At 41.1% G+C, this 14,077-nt stretch overlaps 1 protein-coding gene across 2 annotated transcripts in view; it reads right to left on the bottom strand.

Annotated features, from left to right (window-relative positions):
* Positions 1 to 4,995, bottom strand: part of LOC121858609 (spore wall protein 2-like) — a 16,192-nt gene extending 11,197 nt beyond the window's left edge. The window contains exon 1 of one of the 2 annotated variants that reach the window (XM_042355123.1): positions 4,841 to 4,995. In XM_042355123.1, coding sequence (XP_042211057.1) covers positions 4,841 to 4,850 — 10 coding nt within the window. In that variant the 5' untranslated portion in view covers positions 4,851 to 4,995. The remainder of the gene's footprint in view (positions 1 to 4,840) is intronic. The other variant, XM_042355122.1, reaches the window with a different exon arrangement.
* Between the last annotated feature and the right edge of the window lie 9,082 nt (positions 4,996 to 14,077).

Below are 14,077 nucleotides of genomic sequence, written 5' to 3'. Positions count from 1 at the left end.
GTAGGCCACGTTCCATACAGTTTAAAAAAAAGTAGTAGTAGTAGTGGTAGTAGTAGTAGTAGGTAGACAGAGGGAAAGGGACGTGTAGTAGTAGTAGTAGCAGTAGTAGTAGTTGTAGTAACTAACTCAACACAGCTAGTGTAGCTACTTATGTATTAGGATATTTAATTTTAAGATAATCAAATGGCGGCGAAGGTATGGCTATAAGGGGAGGATGGAGGCCATTATAAAAAAGTAGTAGTAGTAGTAGTAGTAGTAGTAGTAGTAGTAGTATCACCATCAGGGCAGTATTCCACCACCACACTCTCAAAGATGGCGTCACACTTGTCCTCATAACGAAATACGACAGAAGGCCGCCTCCAATTACACCAGAATCCAGCTGTAATTTCAACTCCTCTTTCGTCGTCATCTTTGTATTAAGTAATCGTAATCAAGAGTTTAAGTCATCATACTTACGGGGTTAAATAATCGTACTCAAGGGGTTTCGTAGTCTTAAGTCAACAGTTACGAGAAAAAATAATATTAAATAACGAACGTCCGAGAATCTGAACTAGGAAAGGTAATCAATGTCGAGTATACCTGAGATGTTCTTTGTGTTATTATCTAACGTGACCTACATTCTTAAAAGTTCCTAACTGTAATTTTTTCTACTAACTGAAGCGAAGATGTGAGAACGCAATAAACTGACTACCTTAAGTTACGAGAGAAGGGTAGATTCTCAATGGTTCGTATCTGTTTTATTTCTCTTCACATACGAGAGATAGATCGTAGTAGCGTACTCTACCCTAACAGAAATCATTGGGTCAGCTGAGGGTGGTACTATAACGTGCTGTCTACAAAGATATCATTAGTCTAACCTAGCCTAACCTAACCTTACCTAACCTAACATACTCTAACCTTACCTAACCTAACCTAACCTAACCAAACCAGCCGAGTGAGCTGTCGACCTCATTTATGCATTATCAGTAGTCAGGCATCAATCTAGGTCAGTCCTAATCTACCAGGGACTAAACTGGATCCTCTGACCTGTTTTGGGGTCAATCAGTAGTGACGGTGGAGGTGGTAATGCAGAAGTGGGTCACACCGAGCTTACATGTCTGTTTTTTTCAGCACTGCCTGAGTCTGACTGTGAATGTGTGGGTCTCTCTCTCTCTCTCTCTCTCTCTCTCTCTCTCTCTCTCTCTCTCTCTCTCTCTCTCTCTCTCTCTCTCTCACCGTGTAACATTTATTTATGATTATTTTATGCTTATGTGTCTGTGCATATATACAGGTGTGTGTGTATGTGTGTGTGTGTGTGTGTGTGTGTGTGTGTGTGTGTGTGTGTGTGTGTGTGTGTGTGTGTGTTTAACGCCACTAACTTCACACCTCACTCACTATCCCACACTATAAAAGAATAAGATATAGGTCACATTAAAAATAACCCACACCTACTGTATACCCAGCACACGAGACAATCTTATTTGCATGCAAGGACAATGGTATTAAAAATGGTTTCAGGTTATTCGAGTTTTCCATTCCGTTTGAAAATTGCCAGAAGTTATATCAGGGGTTGGAAGGATGGTTAAGGGTTATATCAGGGGTTGGAAGGATGGTTAAGGGTTATATCAGGGGTTGGAAGGATGGTTAAGGGTTATATCAGGGGTTGGAAGGATGGTTAAGGGTTATATCAGGGGTTGGAAGGATGGTTAAAGGTTATATCAGGGGTTGGAAGGATGGTTAAGGGTTATATCAGGGGTTGGAAGGATGGTTAAGGGTTATATCAGGGGTTGGAAGGATGGTTAAAGGTTATATCAGGGGTTGGAAGGATGGTTAAGGGTTATATCAGGGGTTGGAAGGATGGTTAAGGGTTATATCAGGGGTTGGAAGGATGGTTAAGGGTTATATCAGGGGTTGGAAGGATGGTTAAGGGTTATATCAGGGGTTGGAAGGATGGTTAAGGGTTATATCAGGGGTTGGAAGGATGGTTAAGGGTTATATCAGGGGTTGGAAGGATGGTTAAGGGTTATATCAGGGGTTGGAAGGATGGTTAAGGGTTATATCAGGGGTTGGAAGGATGGTTAAGGGTTATATCAGGGGTTGGAAGGATGGTTAACCAAATCAAAGTGATGAAATTGTCGTTTTCTCTAACCAGCCTCTATCCTTCCCTCTCCCTCCCCTTCCCTCTTTCCTCACCACCTCCACCACGCCTCCCCCCCCCTCTCCTTCCCCCTACTCTGAAATAAAGAGAATTAGAGCTTCTAGTTGATTGGTGAGGACGGGATCATCCACCAGAACATACTCTGGTCTGCGTCTATCTAAAATTGCCTTCATGCTACTACCTAGTGATTGAGGAAACAATCGGTTTGCCCGAATCAATACTGCATGCGCATTGTCCTGAACGTGGTGAGGGGTGGGTGGGGTTGAGTGGGTCGCGAGGGTGGAGGGGGTGGGTGGGGTTGAGTGGGTGGTGGCGAGGAGGTGGGTGGGAGAGTTGGGTGAATGAGAGGGATGAGAGTGTTGTCGTGGGGATGAGGGTGAGGAGGTTTAAAATGAGTGGTGAGGGAGGAGGGATATAAGAAGGGAGGGACAGAAGAGGGAGGGAGGAGGGAGGGGGAGGGAGGGAGGGAGGGTGAAGGAGGGATGAGGAGGGGGAGGGAGGGAGGAAAGGGAAGAAATAATAAGAGAGAGACAAGTGACAGAGACAAAGAATAAAAGAGAATAAGAGAGACAGAGAGAGAATGAGGGAGGGATGAGGGAAAGACAATGAAAAATTAATAGAGATTGGAGGAGAAACAAAGAGAAAATAAGACAGACAAAGAGAGAGAAAGAGAGACAGACAGTATTTAAGGGATTTGGACAGACAAGCACACACACACACACACACACACACACACACACACACACACAAACACGTTACCAACACCTCAACCACAATCACCACCACCATCCCCTCAACTAACACAACTACCACCATTACCCCTCCAACCACCTTACGTCTCCCCTCAACCACAACAATCACCACCCCCCTAGTCACCACAACTTCCACTACCCCCTAAACCACACCCCCCACCCAGCGACCACAACAACCACCATCCCCCCTCCACAACCCCCCATCACAATATTGAAGGGGTCAAGTTCCTATTCGGTGCTGCGCCGTTTTGTTGAGTCGAAATGCCATCAAACTTCTCTACTATATGTGTGGTAAAACCTAGTTAGTTTTATGCCACCAGTCACTAGTTTAAACCAACAGTCAGGTATAAACCAACAGTCAGGTATAAGCCAACAGTCAGGTATAAACCAACAGTCAGGTATAAACCAACAGTCAGGTATAAGCCAACAGTCAGGTATAAACCAACAGTCAGGTATAAACCAACAGTCAGGTATAAACCAACAGTCAGGTATAAAACAAAAGTCAGGTATAAACCAACAGTCAGGTATAAAACAAAAGTCAGGTATAAACTAACAGTCAGGTATAAACCAACAGCCAGGTATAAACCAACAGTCAGATATAAATCAACCCTCAGATATAAACCAACAGTCAGATATAAACCAACAGTCAAGTCTAAACCAACATTCAGCTATAAACCAACAGTCACGTATAAGCCAACAGTCAGATATTAACCAACAGTCAGATATAAACCAACAGTCAGATATAAACCAACAGTCAGGTATAAACCAACAGTCAAGTATAAATCAACAGACAGGTATAAACCAACAGTCAGGTATAAACCAACAGTCAGGTATAAACCAACAGTCAGGTATAAACCACAGTCAAGTCTAAACCACAGTCAGTAAACCACAGTCAAGTATAGTAAACCAACTCAGGTATAAACCAACAGTCAGGTATAACCAACAGTCAACCAACGGTCAGGTATAAACCAACACAGGTGTAAACCAACAGTCAGGTATAAAACAACACTCAGGTATAAACCAACCGGTCAGGTATACAACAGTCAACAGTCAGGTATAAACCAACAGTCAGGTATAAACCAACAGTCAGGTATAAACCAACAGTCAGGTATAAACCAATAATCAGCTATAAACCAACAGTCAGGTATAAATCAACAGTCAGGTATAAACCAACAGTCAGATATAAACCAACAGTCAGGTATAAACCAACAGTCAAGTATAAACCAACAGTCAGATATAAACCAACAGTCAGGTATAAACCAACAGTCAGGTATAAACCAACAGTCAGATATAAACCAACAGTCAGGTATAAACCAACAGTCAGGTATAAGCCAACAGTCAGGTATAAACCAACATTCAGATATAAACCAACAGTCAGGTATAAACCAACAGTCAGGTATAAACCAATTGTCAGGTATAAACCAACAGTCAGATATAAACCAACAGTCAGGTATAAACCAACAGTCAGGTATAAGCCAACAGTCAGGTATAAACCAACATTCAGATATAAACCAACAGTCAGGTATAAACCAACAGTCAGGTATAAACCAATAGTCAAGTCTAAACCAACATTCAGATATAAACCAACAGTCAGGTATAAACCAACAGGTAAATATAAACCAACAATTAGGTACAAACCAACAGTCAGGTATAAACCAACACTCAGGTATAAACCAACAGTCAGATATAAACCAGCAGTCAGATATAAACCAACATTCAGGTAGAAGAAGAAGAAAATAGAAAGTGTTGCTTAATTTGTTTACAAACATAAAACAAAGGGAGGAAATAAATAAATTGCAGAAAAAGAAAAAAAGAAATAATGCGATCACCTCAATCAACAGATTCCCGAATCTCAAACCATGAATCATCTAATTTTCTTTACGTTAAGTCGAGCTGAATGTTTTTTTTTTCAGTCAGTGATATAAGTTAACATACTGTACACACAACTTACCCTCAGACATATTGGTGGTTGTGGTTAGTAGTGGTGGTAGATGAGAGTGCGGGGTCTCCTCCCTCTCTGGTGGCTGGGGTGTCACTGAGGGCTTGTGGCGCCCGTGGGGTCTGTCTGGCTTACTCCTACCTCCTCCTCCTCCTTCCCCTCCTCCTTCTCCTCCTCCTCATCCCCATCCTCCTCCTCCACCTCCACCTCCCCCTCCTCCTCTATCTCCATCACCTACCCCACCCTCCTCCTTCTCCTCCACCTCCTGCCCCACCCTCCTTCTCTATCCCCCTCCTCCTCTTCCACTTGCCCCACCCTCATCCTCCTACTCCTCCTCCTCTTCTTTATCGAAACATCCATGCATACACACTCACATGCAGACTAAAATACACGCTCCTACTTACGCATACACAATGATACGCACAAATTAGCAATTGCACCTGATGGTATAAACACGTGATATTTTTAATACACATACGCATACATGCAGAGGCTAAGGCAAGAAGAAATAATATATATCTATGTATACATTTATGTATACACGGTGAGTATATCTCCAAATATATACACATTGAAATACACAAAATATACAAATACAGAGAGAGATACATAGGCGACTAGGAATGATCAGTGTATATACAGTATGAAAGCATATTCACCACACACACACACACAAGACTTCCTTCCATTTTTAACACTTAAGACTCATCCCCTAGCCTGTCGAGTGACCTGAGACCTGACCTCTTCCTGCACCTGTCATGCTCCCTAGTGAACTGAGACCTGACCTCTTCCTGCACCTGTCATGCTGAATCGTGACCTGAGACCTGACCTCTTCCTGCACCTGTTATGCTGCATAGTGACCTGAGACCTGTCCTCTTCCTGCACCTGTATGTATGTTGAGGCAGAGATACATACATACATGCATACATACATACATACATACATACATACATACATACATACATACATACATACATACATACATACATACATACATACATACATACATACATACATACATGCATACATAGAAATATAAATAAAGAGAGAGAGAGAGAGAGAGAGAGAGAGAGAGAGAGAGCAGGAGACGTGTGGTGAGAGGTTGGACCAGCATCTTGGTATATCAGGTGTCGTGGACCACAGGTATGTTGCCTACCTGGATCCTCCTTACTACACATATGGCAACATGCTCACCTGCGTTATACTCACTAATGTTATACTCAGTTATACTCACTAATGTTATACTCAGTTATACTCACTAATGTTATACTCAGTTATACTCACTAATGTTATACTCAGTTATACTCACTAATGTTATACTCAGTTATACTCACTAATGTTATACTCAGTTATACTCACTAATGTTATACTCAGTTATACTCACTAATGTTATACTCAGTTATACTCAGTTATACTCACTAATGTTATACACAGTTATACTCACTAATGTTATACTCAGTTATACTCACTAATGTTATACTCAGTTATACTCACTTATGTTATACACAGTTATACTCACTCATAACACCATCTGTGAGGGAATTACTATCACCATGTGATGCCCCTCATAACACCATCTGTGAGGGAATTACTATCACCATGTGATGCCCCTCATAACACCATCTGTGAGGGAATTACTATCACCATGTGATGCCCCTCATAACACCATCTGTGAGGGAAATACTATCACCATGTGATGCCCCTCATAACACCATCTGTGGGGGAATTACTATCACCATGTGATGCCCTCATAACACCATCTGTGAATTACTATCACCATGTGATGCCCTCATAACACACCATCTGTGTGATGGGAATTACTATCACCATGTGATGCCCTCATAACACCATCTGTGAGGGAATTACTACACCATGTGATGCCCTCATAACACCATCCTGAGGGAATTACTACACCATGTGATGCCCCTCATAACACCATCTGTGAGGAATTACTACCATGTGATGCCCTCATAACACCATCTATGAGGGAATTACTACACCGCGTGATGCCCCTCATAACACCATCTATGAGGGAATTACTACACCACGTGATGCCCCTCATAACACCATCTTTGAGGTAATTACTACACCACGTGAGGTCCCTCTTAACACCATCTGTGAGGAAATTACTACACCGCCTCAAGCCCCTCATAACACCACCTGTGAGGGAGTTACTACACCACGTGAGGTCCCTCATAACACCACCTGTGAGGGAGTTACTACACCACGTGAGGTCCCTCATAACACCACCTGTGAGGGAGTTACTACACCACGTGAGGTCCCTCATAACACCACCTGTGAGGGAATTACTACACCACGTGAGGTCCCTCTTAACACCATCTGTGAGGAAATTACTACACCGCCTCAAGCCCCTCATAACACCACCTGTGAGGGAGTTACTACACCACGTGAGGTCCCTCATAACACCACCTGTGACGGAATTACTACACCACGTGATACCGCTCATAACACCACCTGTGAGGGAGTTACTGCACCACGTGAGGTCCCTCATAATACCATCTGTGAGGGAATTACTACACCACGTGATGCCCCTCATAACACCACCTGTGAGGGAATTACTACACCACGTGAGGTCCCTCATAACACCATCTGTGAGGTAATTACTACACCACGTCAGGTCCCCCATAACACCATGTGTGAGGAAATTACTACACCGCGTCAAGCCTCTCATAACACCACCTGTGAGGGAACTACTACATCACGGGATGACCCTCATAACACCACCTGTGAGGGAGTTACTACACTACGTGTCTGCCGTTCAACACCTCAGCGCACATGATCTACGTGACCTCCACTGTAAACATTAATCTGTATATTCATTGTATGTTCCTTTTCCTTTCTCTTATGAAACTTTTGTTAAACCACCTATGTATGTAGTAAGTCATTTATGTCCAATGTATATTTTCAGCCTTCGGGCTGCAGAACTTTTTCAATAAACCGTTAATTATTATTATTATTACACACGCGGGGTCATAATGGCATTCATTACCTCTACGTGACACGGAATTAATCCTCTTGTTATATTAGTGCAGTTCATCACACTCCTGGGGTTGGGTTTTCTCTTCCTTCCTTCCTCCCTTCCTTCATTCATTCATTCATCCCCCTTCCTTCTATTTCTTTCCTCTCTGCTTCTTTCTCTTCTCTCTCTCCTTCTCTTTTCCATCCACCTACCTCTTCTTCATTTTCTCCCCCTCAGTTCTTTTCTTCTCTCTCCCCTTCTCTTCCCCCCTTTACCTTCCCTTCCTCCTTTCCTCTCTTCCTACTCTGCTTAACCTCATTTCCTTTCCTTCCCCCCTCGCTTCCTTTCCTCGTTTCCTATCTTTCTACTCTGCCTACCCTCATTTCCTTTCCTCCCTCCCTTCCTCCTTTCCTATCCTCTCTATCTTCCTACCCTCATTTCGTTTCCCCCTTCCCTCCGCCTTTCCTATCTTCCTACTCTTTCTACCCTCATTTCCTTTCCCCCCTCCTTCCCTTCCTCCTTTTCTATCCTCCCCATCTCATTTCCTTCCCTCCCTCCCTCCCTCCCTTCCCTCTCGCCTTTCCTATCTTCCTACTCTTCCTATCCTCATTTCCTTTCCTCCTCCCCTCCCTCCCACTTATCCTCGCTAGTGACAAGTTATGGTAGTCTCACAAAGTACGCAACCTTCCAAGTCATCATCCTCGTTTAGGACCAGGTGATTCTCAGTTGAGTTTGACCTCTTTGCAGTCGGTCATATTTTTTTTTTTCATTTCATTCAGATTGAAACTTTATTCTCCAGCAGTCAATTAGTGATACTGGGTGCCTTCTTTCTTTCCTTTAATCAGCCACTGCAGGAAACGGTAGCATGCTCAGACATACAGATAGAGAGACACAGACAGAGACGGACGGACGGACATATACAGACAGATAGACAGAGAAACAGAGAAAAATATATAGACAAAAAGACAGACGAACAATGAGATGGACAGACAGACAGAGAGACAGAGAGAGAGAAAGACTGACAAACAGAAAGAGACGGTCCCCTGCGTATGCAATTGAGAGGCGAAGTTTAATTGCTTTAGTTATAACAGGAAACTCATCTGAACCATCACAACTCGAGACGTCCGAAGCATCACTCACACTATGTCTTGAAATAATGATTTATAAAAGCGACAAAGGTGTGAGTTAGTCTTTTTTTATTAGATACAAAAAAGAGTTTATAGGCTGGTTCAAAGCTGAAATCTTGTTTCGAATCAGTTTTGGGACGTTTCAAGCTTCTCTCCCATCTTTTCCTAAGGTTATGTTATGAAATACTATGATTGGCATATATATTTTTTACTTCACGTATCAAGGTGCTTCATCAACTCGAAGGCTTCCAGAGCGAGTTTGAAGCCTCTGAATTTATTTTTCAGAATAGTCTTGAGTTGTTTTAAATAGTTCATGTACTACCATTATTTATAGTGTCAATTATTGTTTTGGAGGTCGAGGTACACACACACACACACACACACACACACACATAGGATCATATGACCTCATATACTGTACACCCCGCGCAAATAACCCTCAGTCACGTGACCATCCACATCTGACTCTTTATTTCGAAATTATAGTGTCAAGGACAAAATTTATTTCAGCTTAGTCACTCCTTGACATTTCTCAGTTTTCTTTCTTAACACTATTTTTGCATTTAGCTTTACGTTTTATTTCTCGTCTTGTTAACATTACTCTGAGCTCTTTTCTTTATGTCTTTCTTAATTAGTTTCCTATATAAACTACACACAGTGCAGCGGTAGCGCGCATAACTCTCACGAATGTGGTCAAGGGTTCGAGCCTCGGCACGAACACACGTGAGAAGGGTGTTATCCAGTGTGACTCTATCAAACATCACAGGTTTCTGGTCCCCGGTTTCCTCCTGTATTAACACTGGATAAAACCGTTCAAACGGCTGATAAGCTATGATAAGTGGCAAATATGATACAAAAAAAGTACAGCTCTCTCTCTCTCTCAGGTGTGGGTAATAAGCTATGATAAGTGGCAAATATGATACAAAAAAAGTACAGCTCTCTCTCTCTCTCAGGTGTGGGTAATAAGCTATGATAAGTGGCAAATATGATACAAAAAAAGTACAGCTCTCTCTCTCTCTCAGGTGTGGGTAATAAGCTATGATAAGTGGCAAATATGATACAAAAAAAGTACAGCTCTCTCTCTCTCTCAGGTGTGGGTAATAAGCTATGATAAGTGGCAAATATGATACAAAAAAAGTACAGCTCTCTCTCTCTCTCAGGTGTGGGTAATAAGCTATGATAAGTGGCAAATATGATACAAAAAAAGTACAGCTCTCTCTCTCTCTCAGGTGTGGGTAATAAGCTATGATAAGTGGCAAATATGATACAAAAAAAGTACAGCTCTCTCTCTCTCTCAGGTGTGGGTAATAAGCTATGATAAGTGGCAAATATGATACAAAAAAAGTACAGCTCTCTCTCTCTCTCAGGTGTGGGTAATAGCTATGATAAGTGGCAAATATGATACAAAAAAAGTACAGCTCTCTCTCTCTCTCAGGTGTGGGTAATAAGCTATGATAAGTGGCAAATATGATACAAAAAAAGTACAGCTCTCTCTCTCTCTCAGGTGTGGGTAATAAGCTATGATAAGTGGCAAATATGATACAAAAAAAGTACAGCTCTCTCTCTCTCTCAGGTGTGGGTAATAAGCTATGATAAGTGGCAAATATGATACAAAAAAAGTACAGCTCTCTCTCTCTCTCAGGTGTGGGTAATAAGCTATGATAAGTGGCAAATATGATACAAAAAAAGTACAGCTCTCTCTCTCTCTCAGGTGTGGGTAATAAGCTATGATAAGTGGCAAATGTATTCAAAAAAAAGTACAGCTCTCTCTCTCTCTCAGGTGTGGGTAATAAGCTATGATAAGTGGCAAATATGATACAAAAAAAGTACAGCTCTCTCTCTCTCTCAGGTGTGGGTAATAAGCTATGATAAGTGGCAAATATGATACAAAAAAAGTACAGCTCTCTCTCTCTCTCAGGTGTGGGTAATAAGCTATGATAAGTGGCAAATATGATACAAAAAAAGTACAGCTCTCTCTCTCTCTCAGGTGTGGGTAATAAGCTATGATAAGTGGCAAATATGATACAAAAAAAGTACAGCTCTCTCTCTCTCTCAGGTGTGGGTAATAAGCTATGATAAGTGGCAAATATGATACAAAAAAAGTACAGCTCTCTCTCTCTCTCAGGTGTGGGTAATAAGCTATGATAAGTGGCAAATATGATACAAAAAAAGTACAGCTCTCTCTCTCTCTCAGGTGTGGGTAATAAGCTATGATAAGTGGCAAATATGATACAAAAAAAGTACAGCTCTCTCTCTCTCTCAGGTGTGGGTAATAAGCTATGATAAGTGGCAAATATGATACAAAAAAAGTACAGCTCTCTCTCTCTCTCAGGTGTGGGTAATAAGCTATGATAAGTGGCAAATATGATACAAAAAAAGTACAGCTCTCTCTCTCTCTCAGGTGTGGGTAATAAGCTATGATAAGTGGCAAATATGATACAAAAAAAGTACAGCTCTCTCTCTCTCTCAGGTGTGGGTAATAAGCTATGATAAGTGGCAAATATGATACAAAAAAAGTACAGCTCTCTCTCTCTCTCAGGTGTGGGTAATAAGCTATGATAAGTGGCAAATATGATACAAAAAAAGTACAGCTCTCTCTCTCTCCAGGTGTAAGGTAATAAGCTAATAAGTGGCAAATATGATACAAAAAAGTACAGCTCTCTCTCTCTCTCAGGTGTGGGTAATAAGCTATGATAAGTGGCAAATATGATACAAAAAACAGTCAGGTGTGGGTAATAAGCTATGATAAGTGGCAAATATGATACAAAAAAAGTACAGCTCTCTCTCTCTCTCAGGTGTGGGTAATAAGCTATGATAAGTGGCAAATATGATACAAAAAAAGTACAGCTCTCTCTCTCTCTCAGGTGTGGGTAATAAGCTATGATAAGTGGCAAATATGATACAAAAAAAGTACAGCTCTCTCTCTCTCTCAGGTGTGGGTAATAAGCTATGATAAGTGGCAAATATGATACAAAAAAAGTACAGCTCTCTCTCTCTCTCTCAGGTGTGGGTAACCTGTGTGCATGGTGTGAGGATTCTGTGTGTATGGCGTGAGTCATTAGTCATTACACTAGGAATTGGTCATAATTGGGGTGAGGGAATCTTTATAGGGCGATGTTCTTGTCACGAATCTTAAAGGTCCGCGCGTGTGTGTTGTTTCTTTATTGCCTGTGATGTCATTTTTTACTTTTATCCTCTTCACCACTGATCGGCTCGTTATCCGCTTGGGCAATCGGTCACGTCTTTGTTACGCACTGTTGGCAAGTACTTGGCATGCACCGGCTCCTGAATGTACCTGAACCTGCTCCAGTGTTGGTCAAGTCTTGTCTTGAAAGAGCTCACACTCGGTGCCGTCACATCACTTTCTAGTAGATTGTTCCAAGAGTTCACAACTCTCACTCCGAAAAAGTTTGCCCTCACAGTTTTCTGGACTTGCGACTTCTTCAATCTTGAGCTGTGACCCCTTAAAACAGCTGCTTCGGTCAGTCACACACATTCGTGACTGGTGGTCGGGGCTACACGTGAAGTAAGCCACTGTATGATTGGTCGAGAGAATCATGATTGATAATTGGCCCAGGGAATACTAATTGATGATTGGCTAAGAGTTGACCATTCTTGGATGAACAATGTCCATATTTAATTCTAGACAAAAATTTAATTCATCTCACTCTGAATTCTAGGATGAACAAGATCACTTAGGAATATATGCTGTTAATGCTCGTAGGAGCGTTATTGGTTTGTTGCTGGAGAAATAAACCCTCAACGTTGACGCGTATCATATAATTCGGTCAAAACCTGTCAAAGAATCAATTCACCTATAACAAATGCTGTTATCTCAGGACACATAGTATGAATAATACAATCAATATACAGTACATAGTCTGTTAACATCTTAAATATAACTCACATGTTATAACTCTTGATAGTTTAGGAGACAATTTGTATAATATGATCAAATTACAGTATACATAAATATACTTATTAAAGTTATTTAGAGTTTCTTAGAAGATTCTAATATTTCATGATCACTCACGTTTTAGGGTCTAGTGGTCTGAACCAACGTGTTGTCTGTCCTGTAGAAATCGGTAGACTGCCCTCGAGGGCAATCACAGCCCGGAGGCGAGGGCCATCTGTTTCGTATTAAAACACCTCAGCAAATTCGTCAGCAAATTCGTCGTCAACACTATATCTCTACTCTCACCCTCTCTCTAGCCTAGTTTATCTTACTGTGGCGGTAACATATGCAGTCCTTAGTTTTAATCCTAGGATGGGCGAGATAATGTAGACGACCTTATTTGTAATCCTAGATTGAACAAGATCAGGTAATAAGACCACGTTATCTTAGTTTTAATCCCAGGTGGTACAGGAGAGGAAACATGACCTCTAACCTTATTTAATGTTGATGAGAGTGAGGTCAAGTGTGTCCTTAAGATTGAGATAGTTCTCTCTCTCTCTCTCTCTCTCTCTCTCTCTCTCTCTCTCTCTCTCTCTCTCTCCACCTGAGTATCTTTAGAAACATTTTAAACTATTATTGCTAAAATACACACACGCACACACACACAGACACACACAAAAAATCACATCTTTCTCTCTAATATCTATCTAGCTACCTATTTATCTATCTCTTGCTGTACATACATACAGACAGACAGACAAGGTAGGACTGACCTACTCCCTCTCCTATTATTATCGACAGTTGTAACAAGTATAGCCACTGACTTCACAGTATATCTTGAAATATACCTTAGAAATATGCTAAAATTATGCCTTAAAAATATGTATAAATATTTAGCTCCAAATTCTTTGAAATAGACCTTTGAATATACATTTAATGACTTAGAAATAAACGTTTTAATATCTTGAGAATATACAGTAATTTGAAAATATACCAAACCCATATCTCAGGGATGCGCCTTTTAAATGTACTTAAAATTATACATTGATTGTTTTAAAGATATTCAGTAAAGTCGTCATACTGGTTTAGAGATATATGAGTATATTTATAGACAATGCTGTTAATAATAATAATAATAAAAATAATTAACGGTTTATTGAAAGAGCTTGGCAGCCAGAAGGCTGAAAATATACAGTTACATAATTGGGGAATGGGTTTCGATTTACAAATCATATACAAATAATATT

This window comes from Homarus americanus, unplaced genomic scaffold, assembly GCF_018991925.1.
Source record: "Homarus americanus isolate GMGI-L3 unplaced genomic scaffold, GMGI_Hamer_2.0 scaffold74, whole genome shotgun sequence".
Lineage (NCBI taxonomy): Eukaryota > Metazoa > Arthropoda > Malacostraca > Decapoda > Nephropidae > Homarus > Homarus americanus.
Note: the sequence above shows the minus strand (reverse complement) of the source record. Positions and strands in the feature narration are given on the sequence as shown.